Source organism: Salvelinus sp. IW2-2015, linkage group LG35 (assembly GCF_002910315.2).
Source record: "Salvelinus sp. IW2-2015 linkage group LG35, ASM291031v2, whole genome shotgun sequence".
Lineage (NCBI taxonomy): Eukaryota > Metazoa > Chordata > Actinopteri > Salmoniformes > Salmonidae > Salvelinus > Salvelinus sp. IW2-2015.
Window position 1 is genome coordinate 3925064 of NC_036874.1, and position 12403 is coordinate 3937466.

The following is a 12403-nucleotide window of genomic DNA, read 5'->3' on the forward strand; positions in this document are numbered from 1 at the left end:
TGAATCTGTTGCAAAATAATTTCAGATATGCTTGGTTATAGCTAGCTACATAATATCCACATTTCTGCACTAAACAAGCCTTGAAGATTGAGAACCGGCCTTATGGCGTTTGTAGTGGAGTTTGTATCAGTACAGCTGATACATTTACAGCTAATTATTACGTCCTTTCAGGGAAATTGAAATGAGTCATATTTTAATCATGCAATCTGACCAGGTTTGGGGGGGAGCACTGCTCTAGGATGAGCGTTCTCCCTTTCCAATCTTACCTTAACATTAGAATTATTCCACATGACTGACGACGGATCAGCTCCTAGAGAGATCACCTATGGTTACAAATATTGAGGCGGATTATTCTAATGCTTACCTTATAATAATGCACTAAATCCAGGTTGTGCAAATGTTACATCATGAAATATATTGAGGCAAAAATGTATCGGTAGCTTACAAATATCTAAATGAAACTCAATTGCATTAACATGAAATTGATTTCCATATCATTCAAATATATATGTGTGTGTAGGCTATACGGTATTTGTCTTTTAATAGTCATCTCGGTTTTCATTTGAAGCGTCTTTGTTATGCAAAAAAATGGGCAACTTTGTTTTTGTAGTCAGTCTACAAACTTCTGAAGTTATCAGCAGTCACAGAAAGACGGATAAACATCTGTGTATAAAGTGACGCGGAAGGGCAAGAAACATCTAACCATGTACTTCGCTGTTCTACGAGTGGTCTGAGGCAGTCGTTAAATAATGAGCATTTTCAAGAGCAACTTTAGTAATGATGGTTTTGGGAAACAGCTCGGAGATGTAACGATGTTCCTAAGAAGGCTTTAACAATGAACGTAGTCTTGAGATGGTTTCGGGAAACTGGGCCCAGAGCCTGGACATTCTAACAGTGGATTTGAACATGAGATGTAGGCCTATTTAACTTCCTCCCACTAACCTTCCCCATGTCTCTATCAGTATCAGGCACCTGGGAGACCAAGATCAGTAACAAGGAGAAGCGTGAGCAGCGCCGTAAAGACAAGACCTCCGGTGACGGGTCAGGGAGCCCTGGAGGAGTGGATCCTCTGCCTAGTACTTCTCCCACAGAGTCAACCAAGGCCAACCCCAAAGCTGCAGCCCCTGGGTCTGGCTCTGAGAAGAAAGAAAAGAAGAAGAAAGGTAAAGCTAGCTAGGTCTATCACCTTATGGTATACCTCTCTGCTGGCAAAAGGCAGCAGCTGAGCAGGTCTGATCATGGTTAAAGACACCTACACTTTCACAAACTTTCTGTAAACAGACTAATTTGGCATCCAGGGAGACTGCTACTCTCTGTCTTCTCCTGTTATTGAGTTCTGCTGGTCCCCTGTTGATCAGACCTGCTATAAATACAGACCCTGGAGGACTCCGAGCCCAGAGAGAGAGGTGTAGCTTCTGCTGCTTGTCAACTGCTCTGTTAGCTTGGAATCCAAACTGACATGCTCTGTTTCACCACTGAAACAATTGAAAAACTGAGCATATCAGTTTGAGTTCCAGGCTACTGCTCTTTGTGTGTTGTCCTGCTGTCCCTTTGCAAATAGGAAATATAAATGTATATGGAAATATAGCTACAGCCTTACCTTTAAACATGACTGTTATTTCCCCAGGAGAATCCTCCAAAACCAAAGCAGAGAAAGCAGATGCCGTCGCTGCTGTTGCCGTAGTCAGACCTCAAGGTAAAAAATATACATATTGATTCAAATTAGGGTCTGATTAAGGCTTAGGGTGAAATCAAATCATGTCCCATTTTAAGAAAAACAATTAGTTACATGCTCTTACTTGTACAGTACTTGGTTGGAGTCAATTTCTTAGGCACACTATTTAAAGTGGTGCCATTGTGTGGATGTTCTTGAAGGGTGTTAAATGTGTGTGTGTTGGTGTCAGCTATTAGCAGTGAGGAGGCTCCGGTAGGGACTGGAGAATGGACTGACCGGGCTGTGACGGCCCCAGCCCTTACCATTGTTCCTGATAAGGAGCACTGGACCACTTCTGAGAGCAACCAAGACACTGCTGTCTGGGGGCAAGAGACTGAAAGTAATGATAGTAGTAATATTTCCCTGGAATATACTGCATATGTACATATTAATCAAATCAAACTTTTTGTCAAATGCAGGGTTTTCACTGAGGTTTTCTATTGCAATGTTGTGTTATTAGGAGGGTGGACTTATTAGGAGGCTCCCTGATAAGAGATAAAGGCTAAAGACCTGAATCTAGTCTCATTAATGATGGTACTGCAGGTAATGAATGGGCTGACTGTTCTTTGTGGACTCCTGGTGTAGGATCACCTTTTGGCCTCTAGATGGCATGGTTTACACTACAGACAAGTATACTGCCCTACAAAGGCAAAACGCATTAACTATGAATTTGGTCAAAAATATTTTATCTGTTGTAATGGCCAGTTATATTATCTGATGTGTGTGGCATTTTGTTTCCTGACACAAGAACAAGCCAGTTAATCAGAATATATAATGGAATAACAAAAATTGCTCTCTGTCTAGACAGAAAAAGACTGAAGTCAGACTTTGCAGTAAAAACAATTACTTAGTTACTGTGTTTTGCCTTTGTAGGGCAGTATAGATATTTAATCAGATTGTATAATAAAAAATAAAAAAATACTAAAGGATAAAAAAAAATCATATGGCAATATTAGTTTGAGTATATTGGTGACAGTCCGCCATGAAGCCAAGTCGTTGTGTTGTGTGTGTTCCAGCAGTGGAACCCCAGCTGCCGTGTCCCAGCCAGCCTGAGCCTCAAGTGGAAGACGAGTGGTCTGGTCTGAGTAAGTAAAACAAACCTTAACACTGGCAATAAAAGTCATTGTAGGGATTAGATCACATGATGAGTAGCTATACGGGTTGCAAGGTGGTCTGTAGATCAGTGAATCTGCACAGTCCAACTGTATTGTAGTCAGGAGACTGCTGTAGGAGTGAAAATCATAATCTCTGTCTGTATCATGTGTTGTAAAGGTTGTGTATTTGTGAGGTGTTTTAACTAGAGCTTTCCTCCGAATGTGTTTTCAGATGGTGATGGGTCTGCTGCTACAGCGGACAGGTGCTCTGACTGGAATGCACCAGCGGAGGTGTGGGGGAACTATGAGGAACTCCCTGCTCCAGTAGTGGTTGCCCCCCCTGCCCTTGAGGAGCCCCTGGCAGAGACTGTCAAGGTTAGTCGCCAGTTGTGATAACACTTTTTAGGTGCCCCTCACGAGAGGTTTCTAACATCAAGGGCCTGTTCCTGGTTAAATAAATAACATGCCTTATATTTAAATACTGTCAATATAATCTGGGGAAGTTGAGGAGAGAGAAAAACCATCTCCAGAGTTAAACAGAACATTTCATCATGGAGAGAGATGTCAGGGATTTAATTTAAATGTTGCATTTAAAAACCTCTAAATATAACCTTATGCATATGTGAGGATAGACTGACTGGTAGTGTGCACTACATCCTTGGAATATTACTAGTTTGACTGCAGTGTAACAGTTGCTTGTAAAGAGACCATGCTGTATCCTGTACAAGGTTCTCCACAGAGTAATAGTAGTGATTTGGGGATTGCTTCATTTTAAAAGCCTCTGTCAAACAAAACTGCACATTTTACATTTCAGAAGCCTTCTCATGTAAAAAAAGAAATACCTGCTGCTTACTGTACGCACTCCCCTTGTTATTATTTGGACTTTTTAAGCTCAAGTTGGGGAAAGGTTGTCAGGTTGTTGATTTAGGTTGAGCAGTCTAGATCTGTCAAATATTTGAATTAGTTTTGTACTTTGAATGTTGTTTCACAGCAGGTATCTGATGAAGAGAGAGAAAAGGCGGAGCCTGCCGCTGATGGAACTGGTAAATCTAAAAAGAAGAAAAAGAAGAAGAAGAAGCCAGCTGAAGATGCTGTAGTTACTGGCCAGGTAACACCGTAGACTAAGCACTTACTGGATTCCTCCTTAACAACATCATTACAATGTTACTATAGTGATTAGTCTTATTACACAGTAATAGAGCAACTTAATTTAAACTGTTACCATCACTCATTAGAACTACATTGCGGAGTCCTTCATTGGGTCATTGCTACCTGTGGCCTTCCTGATTGGCTCATATTTGTTCTGTTTGTCTGTGATTGACAGGAGTCAGAGGAGCCAAGTAAAAAGTTTGTTGCTGAGGCCAAGGTGAAGAAGCAGCCAATCCAGGAGCCTGCTGTCAATGTTGCTGCTGTGAAGGTTGGTGACACTGCTCTATAGACCTCAATGACTGTGTCAAATGGCACCCTATTCCCTAATAGTGTACTACTTTTGATTAGGGCTCGTAAGGACTATAAAGGAAATAGGGTGCCATTTCGTTAAGGGGACCCCTGTTGGCTCAAGAGCACCCCCAGTGGCAAAAGTTCTTTAGCCTCTTTAATCTCAAGGTTTCTTCTTCCTGCAGGCAAGAGTGGAGCAACCAGTGGTGGTTCAGAACACAGCCCCCATCACACAAGTGCCACCCCAACCCGCAGAGACAGAGCCTACTGCCAAGCAGAACAGTCTACCTGCTCCAACACATAGTAAGTCTATCAGAACTATATGTGAATCACACTGGAGTCTGGTCTAGTGGTAGTGCTGCAGACCCTGGACTACGTATCTCCGCCAGCAGCTGGGGTCCGATCCCTGCATACACCTTACTTCACTTTATACTTTTCTCTTCTATATCCCCACTCATTCCTTGCTATACTATGATCACAATAGAAACACATTAATATTAGAGAAGGAATAGCTTTACCTTGCCCTCAAACCATTCAGATCTAGACAAATTAGTGGGCTGCTAGGTGTCAAATCAAATCAAATCAGGTGTTGTTCCTGGGCAGGGCCGGCATGTTGTGTGATTGACTGGGCCACCAAGCTGCCTGCTCACCTTCTTCCTCTGAAGTGTAGCTCTTGATTTCTGGAGGTGTAGGAAGCAGCTAGGCCAGGTTATTACTACGATGTCCCCTCTCCATTCAGTTTGATTGGCTATCCCAGCTCTGAGCTAAAGCATTAGTCCTTCTCTTTAATGTATCAATCATACAGTTGCAAAATTTCGGTAACTTTCCTTAAATCCTATTTGGAAGATTCCTGGAATAAGGTTAGGAATAAGCAGGAACTCCAGGAAAGTTACAGAAATGTTGCAACCCTAAAAAATCAAGACTGTATACAAATGTTCACTCCCTGGTGATCATTATGGAATGATCACCAGCTACACACTTCCTGCTACACACTTCCTGCTTCTAAAGTCTTCGTTTCAGTTTTCTATTTATGAATTATTATTTTTTACAACCTGTGTCTTTTCTTACAAGGAGTCCCGTATTGTAAGACTATTCTCCCTGTGTGTTTTCCCCCATAGAAAAACCTGAAGAGAGCCAGCCTTCCAAACCAGTGATGAAGAAGAAGCGGGCAAGAAGAGAAACATGAGTTGGAGTCATGAACATGAAGTTATATGCAAAATTCTTTGGGTAAAACAGCTGTTTATGCAACATATAAATACTTGCCCTTTTTAAAAACGGAAATATCAAACTTCTAAGTTCTGACCGGCCAGCTTCAAATCCAAAATGCAGCCTGGTCTAGATGAACTGTAAAGCTAAATTCTGCGATTCTGATCAATATCGTAACGTGGGCACACATATGAAAACTGTTTTCCAATTCCAATGAATCTTTCGAACGATCATGTTTGATTAGACACCTAGAAAATGAATAATAAATCCTGATTTAATAGTGATTGGGATGTTATGGCTTTGAGATTAATATTATAGACGAAGAGTCAGCCGAGTCACGTTACAGGCCTTTATTCTGCAGTCTTTGTTTGCTGTTTATATCGTTAACCATATTGGTGCAGTGACTCCTGCTCAAAAGGTCAAGTCCAACACTATAGGGTCGTGTTCAATAGGGCACATGGTAGCAAACCGTTTTGAAAGGGAAAAACTAAATAAGCGATTGCTATCTGACAAGTCCAGGTAGTCCTCCCTGTTTCAGTAAATTTTGTACTGTTTGGTGTTTTATGAACACGACCCAACAGAATCATGTTTAGCATTTGGATGCAGGTGGTGTTAGTGGTATCTCTACAGTTCTGCTGTACATGGAAAAGAGACATACTTTCAGTTACTTGCTGTTATTTTGATAATCAGTGTTGTGCTCAGACTGTGTAGTTGCTTCTACCATTGATGGCTGTTGTCCTGTCCACCCGTGGTTGATGATTCAAAAGTCCTCAACCTTTTGTAACCTCTTTGTAATAAAAACGCTTCAAGCCATATGTAAAAATAATAAAGGCCCTTTTCTATATTTGATTTGTCTTTTATATTTCTATCGTTTTTCCTATTAATCAGTTACTTCTATTTTTCTCTTTTCTTTTGAGCAACTGATTGGTGTGTAGTGAAAAGTAATGTTTAATTCTGCTGTAGACAGGATGGTTTCAAACTGCTTTAATCAATGATGTACTTGTAAAGATGCAGTAATCAGGAATACAATTTGATGCCTTAGTTGGTTGGGTTAGGCATGTGCTCTACCAACTGTTTTAATGTGTTGTGTGTAATGTTGGACCAGGTTTATTCTGCTCCCTGAATCTTTCTCCACTAGTCTTTCTTCCTCTGGAAATGTAACATGTGAATTGCTTCCATTTTTCCTGAGTGGGGAAAGTAATGTCTAGGTTGAATTATTTAAATTAATGTGTTTGATACTTGTCCTTTACCTCTGTCTTTATTGTCAGAATGTTCCAAATGCAATAGAATCAAATATGCCCTTTGTGTGAATTTCTACCATAAAGATCATAAAGGCACTATTGTGAAGCGTGAATATTCTTATTCAACATATCCCAATAAACATAGCAGGCAGCTACAGTGTAACTATTTAAATTTCCCGGCGTTGGTGAGGGATGATGGGAACACTATTCTCGAAACAACTAGTTACATCACCGGCTCTTGATCCTATCTAGCTCAGGTCACATGTTCCAATGTTTGCTATTTGCCTGAGTTGATCACTAGAGCCGCCGTGAGGCTTTTATCACGAATTGCCGACGACACCGCGCGCGCCGGATAAGAAATTCACGTCGATCTATTTGGATTGTTTATCATTAACAGATATAGATATCTGTGAAGTGCCTCCTCGGATTGTACAATATGATTTCCCTGTGGGACSGATGGCATTCCACTAGATGCTGCCTGTGCTGTCATGTCCGCACGGGCACAGTTATCCTGGGGGTTTGGTATATGGTGAGCATCCACAGTCGCTATTATTCACATACCACTATTTAGATAGGCTCAACAAACCACAAAAACGGTATGTTATTATTTGTAGGACGTTTTTCCATGTTAAGTTATGTTTATCCAGCAGAAAGTAGTCTCATTGTGATTGGCTGCACGTGATAACATTTATTTAATGGATTGTTTTGTTAATTATGGATGAACAAGTTATTCCGCTAAAGTGTCAACGTAACCTAACATCATTGGGGATTAAACGTTCATACATTGTTCAGTACACGCAGCCCTTCAGGACAGGTTACAGGTCTTGTGTCAGGTAGAAAGAAGCCTTTAGGCTATGGCAATAATTAATTTTCCATTATGCACATAGGGCCTAGGCATATGTATAATTAATTTAAAAGTTAACGCACTATCTCTATCCTTGTGGAGTCTTTCCATCATGTTGACATTACATTGAATGTCAGTCTACATTGCTGAGTTAAAGAGGTGGTTCACTCAAATTATACAATTACTGTTTCCTTACCTGGAACACAGCCAAATAGTTCCTAAGTAAGGAATCATATAATAAAGTAATTTGGGTGAATTAGTTATCCCATTTATAGAGGCTGAGCTATTAGTCTGTATCCTCCTGTCAGTCTGACTGGTCCTTATGTCTTTGAGATTAGCTGATTAATGCCATCAAATGCTTGTGGAGCCTTTCCGTCATGTTGTGGTTGAACCTTTCCCTAACGTTGATCTATTCATGTGTATCGTGTTCCTATCTTGTTTGTCAGTCAAAATGTCCTTATGTCCTTTAGCTGATCAATGCGGTGGTGTTGCTCATCCTCGTCACGGCCCTGGGTGATCCTGACCAGTACCATCTGACCAGCGCTGAGCTGGCTAACGACTTGGATGACATGGATGACGCCAGTAAGTAGCCTACAGCTTTATGTCTGGGATAGATGTGTGTGACGTTGCATAGGCCTGCCCACGCCTCCTTAGTAGCCTGACGGGCCAGTGTGTTTGTGCTCTAGCCAACTCCTCTGAGTGTATGTGATGACAATGATGGAAACTACTATGGCGTTACATATCAATGCCAAAACTACTGGTTTTATAAATCACTTTATATAATTGAAAGCAGCCAATAGTCAGTATTTCTCTCACTTCACAATAAAGCAAATCAAATCTCTGTCCGTGGGCACGCATGTCTAATGTTCAGCTGTGTTGTGTATTTTCACAAACTTGCTAAATCAGCTAGACATGTCTGCCACTGGCTGTCGGTACAGTAGTGTCTGATTGAAACTGACTGAGTTGACCCAGTTCCGGTCAGATTAAGCCGTCCTGTGATCCCTTTTGCCGTTGGTCCAGCTGGCCCTGCATTAGGCAGGCCATAGAAATATAATTACTAGAACGGCCATCCCTGTTCAAGTCAATGTGCCATGATAGGTGGAATGGCACATTTCTACGAGGCAGGCAGTGATTCAGTTCAGGCTAGTTACAGAACTAAAGCAGACTGGCTTTTGTTCTGTTCTGTTGGAGCAGACTACTGTGTTCTCTGGGCTGTGCACAGATGGACAGGATTACTGTGACGCTGACAGTCGGTGACATAGTATTTTTGTTTTCTGTGAAATCCACTCAATGTCATGGTATCAAGATCAGGTCACATCTACACAGAGCATTTTCACATAATCAGTGTCAAACTAGGAATGAGCTGAGTTTATTATAAACTTATAAATTACTGTGAGATTAATTCAATCACCATCCAAGGACAAAACACCAAGTGATTTTCTCATCATTTGCTACAGTTATTAATTTATTTGAATGCAGACCTTGTATACAGTATGATTTCCCTTCTATTCCAGACATGTGTATTGCTTCAGCGATCTCGTTGCTGATGATACTAATTTCTGGGATGGCGACCTACGGTGCGTATAAGGTAAGCAAACGTCACGTCAAAAGCGTTCTGCTGTTGCTTGTACTGGTATACTATGTCTGCTCTCATAAGAATGAATACAGATTAAGACACTAGGAGGATCATCCAAATATCGTTTAAACTTTATTGTCCAAATGTAGTTAAAAAAACAACAACTTTCAAATCAAGATGTACAGACATGGTCTTGAATGGCTGGGTCCCACTGGAGTAAGTTCACCAAACCTCCCACCAGAAACACATTGATTTACGTTTAATGCATCGGTCAGAACGTTTTGTTTGAATCTTCGTTTTTCAGATAGATATATTAGTCTTTCCTGCAGCTGCAGCTCTTCAGATGCTATTCCCTCATGACTAACATAAAACTGGTTTTCCTGTTTCAGCAACATGCTGCTTGGATCATCCCATTRTTCTGCTACCAAGTCTTTGACTGTGCKCTGAACACCCTGGTGGCTGTTAGTATTGTGGTCTACCCCAARACCATACAAGATTACRTRCAACAGCTGGTAAGAAGGACTCCAAAGTCAAACTCTTATTCTAATAAAGTGCCTGACATGACACTCTATTGCCTGTATAATGCACTAGATAGTGCACCATATAAGGAATTGGGTGCCATTTTGGATGTAGCCACCACACTCTCTACCCCCAATCTCACTGCAGCTGATGTTGTCTGTCTGACTGTCTGGTGTCACCCTCACAGCCTGAGAACTTCCCCTACAAAGAGGACATCATGGCCATGAGCAATGTGTGCCTGGTCTTCATCGTGCTCCTCTTCATCGGATGCATCCTCACCTTCAAAGTAACTGCTACTGAACTGACACACACATTGTATCATTTTCGTTACTTACTGTATGAGTGACAAAACAGTGCTTATGCTGTGTGAGAGAAGAAAATGGTGCTCATCTGAGGAAGGTATTCAGGTTATTTTTATGGCAGAAACCCTTGGGGACAGACAGAGGGTCCTGCAGTGGTTCAAAAGTCTGGCAGGAGCCGTTTCACAAGGCTGTTGTTTTCATAACAGTATAATGGGAGCCATTGAGGCAGTACCCTTGTCAGTGTTGCTCTTGGCCCATTCAGATTAGAGAGCTTTCACATTAGCTCTGACAAACTGTCAGATGATGCCAACTGCCAACTTCCCACCACACTATACAACTCTGTTTCATGGCATTGTAAAAGCCCCTCTAAATGGCCCGCTAGTTCTATTAGGCTGCTGCTWCAGAGCTCCATAGACCATCCAAAATGAGGGAAACAGATTGAGAGAAAGAGGATGTGGTTTATTTTGATAGACTTCAGTAAGGCTTTGTGTCACCATGTAAAACTGTGGAGATGCCTTACTGAGGCCATCTTAATGCAAATATGCTATAATAATGAGGATGACCACACGTTTCTATTACTTCTGGTCCAATCCAAAAGGAAGGGTTGATACGTAGCTCAGCTGTCAGTGAGTGATAATTGTTCTGTATAGATGTTGCTACCTCTACCAGCATATCATCCACAGAGGATTGACGATTGTGTATGAGTTTAGCACATTGAGTAATGTATTTTGGAATCACTTACAGAATGTCTATAGACAGTATATACCATATGGAGGTCTACAGTTTTTACTTTACATTGTTGAAGAGCCCGTAAAAGTGACAGAGGTGTCAATTCATTGAAGTGGTGTGTGCAGTGGGATATACAGTGCATTCGGAAAGTATGCAGACCCCTTCACTTTTTCCACATTTTGTTACGTTACAGCCTTATTGTAAAATGTATTAAATAAAAAATGTTCATCAATGTACACACAATACCCCATAATGGCAAAGCAAAAGTTTTTTTTTTTTTTAAATGTTTGCACATTTCTGAAAAATTAAAAACCAGAAATACCTTATTTACATAAGTATTCAGACTCTTTGCTATGAGACTCGAAATTGAGCTCAGCTGCATCCTGTTTCCATTGATCATCCTTGAGATGTTTCTACTATTTGATTGGAGTCCACCTGTGGTAAATTCAATTGATTGGACATGATTTGGAAGGGCACACACCTGTCTATAAAAGGTCCCACAGTTGACCCTGGGTCTCGACCCCGCCCTGTGCAACTGGGTCCTGGACTTCCTGACGGGCCTGGGTCCCCGCCCCCAGGTGGTGAGGGTAGGTAACAACATCTCCACCCGCTGATCCTCAACACTGGGGCCCCACAAGGGTGCGTTCTGAGCCCTCTCCTGTACTCCCTGTTCACCCACGACTGCGTGGCCATGCACGCTCCAACTCAATCATCAAGTTTGCGGATGACAACTACAGTGGGGTAGGCTTGATACCAACAACGACGAGACGGCCTACAGGGAGGAGGTGAGGGCCCTCGGAGTGTGGTGTCAGGAAAATAACCTCACACTCAACGTCAACAAAAACAAGGAGATGATTGTGGACTTCAGGAAACAGCAGAGGGAGCACCCCCCTATCCACATCGACGGGTCAGTAGTGGAGAAGGTGGAAAGTTTTAAGTTCCTCGGTGTACACATCACGGACAAACTGAATTGGTCCACCCACACAGACAGCGTTGTGAAGAAGGCGCAGCAGCGCCTCTTCAACTCTCAGGAGGCTGAAGAAATTCGGCTTGTCACCAAAAGCACTCACAAACTTCTACAGATGCACAATCGAGAGCATCCTGTCGGGCTGTATCACCGCCTGGTACGGCAACTGCTCCGCTCACAACCGTAAGGCCTCCAGAGGTAGTGAGGTCTGCAGAACGCATCACCGGGGGCAAACTACCTGCCCTCCAGGACACCTACACCACCCGATGTCACAGAAGGCCATAAAGATCATCAAGGACAACAACCACCCAAGCCACTGCCTGTTCACCCCCGCTATCATCCAGAAGGCGAGGTCAGTACAGGTGCATCAAAGCAGGGACCGAGAGACTGAAAAACAGCTTCTATCTCAAGGCCATCAGCTGTTAAACAGCCACCACTAACATTTAGCGGCCGCTGCCAACATACTGATCAACTCCAGCCACTTTAAAAATGGGAATTGATGGAAATTATGTAAAAATGTACCACTAGCCACTTTAAAACAATGCCACTAATATAAGTTTACATACCCTACATTACCCATCTCATATGTATATACTGTACTCTATATCATCTACTGCATCTTGCCATCTTTATGTAATACATGTACCACTAGCCACTTTAAACTATGCCACTTTATGTTTACATACCCTACAGTATTCATCTCATATGTATATACCGTACTCTATACCATCTACTGCATCTTGCCATGCCGTTCTGTACCACCTATGTGGCCAC

General features: G+C 42.0%; 2 protein-coding genes across 2 annotated transcripts in view; both read left to right on the forward strand.

Annotated features, from left to right (window-relative positions):
• Positions 1–5590, forward strand: part of LOC111958854 (protein LYRIC) — a 7777-nt gene extending 2187 nt beyond the window's left edge. Inside the window, exons 4-12 of the mRNA XM_070437315.1 lie at positions 963–1163; positions 1628–1696; positions 1905–2054; positions 2731–2799; positions 3041–3183; positions 3800–3916; positions 4133–4225; positions 4431–4548; positions 5364–5590. Coding sequence (XP_070293416.1) covers positions 963–1163; positions 1628–1696; positions 1905–2054; positions 2731–2799; positions 3041–3183; positions 3800–3916; positions 4133–4225; positions 4431–4548; positions 5364–5431 — 1028 coding nt within the window. The 3' untranslated portion in view covers positions 5432–5590. The remainder of the gene's footprint in view (positions 1–962; positions 1164–1627; positions 1697–1904; positions 2055–2730; positions 2800–3040; positions 3184–3799; positions 3917–4132; positions 4226–4430; positions 4549–5363) is intronic.
• Positions 5591–6938: 1348 nt separating this feature from the next.
• The window catches only part of LOC111958550 (lysosomal-associated transmembrane protein 4B), a 28989-nt gene continuing 23524 nt past the window's right edge, over positions 6939–12403 (forward strand). Inside the window, exons 1-5 of the mRNA XM_023979805.2 lie at positions 6939–7221; positions 8007–8118; positions 9051–9124; positions 9502–9624; positions 9819–9917. Of these exons, the coding sequence (XP_023835573.1) occupies positions 7129–7221; positions 8007–8118; positions 9051–9124; positions 9502–9624; positions 9819–9917 (501 nt within the window). The 5' untranslated portion in view covers positions 6939–7128. The remainder of the gene's footprint in view (positions 7222–8006; positions 8119–9050; positions 9125–9501; positions 9625–9818; positions 9918–12403) is intronic.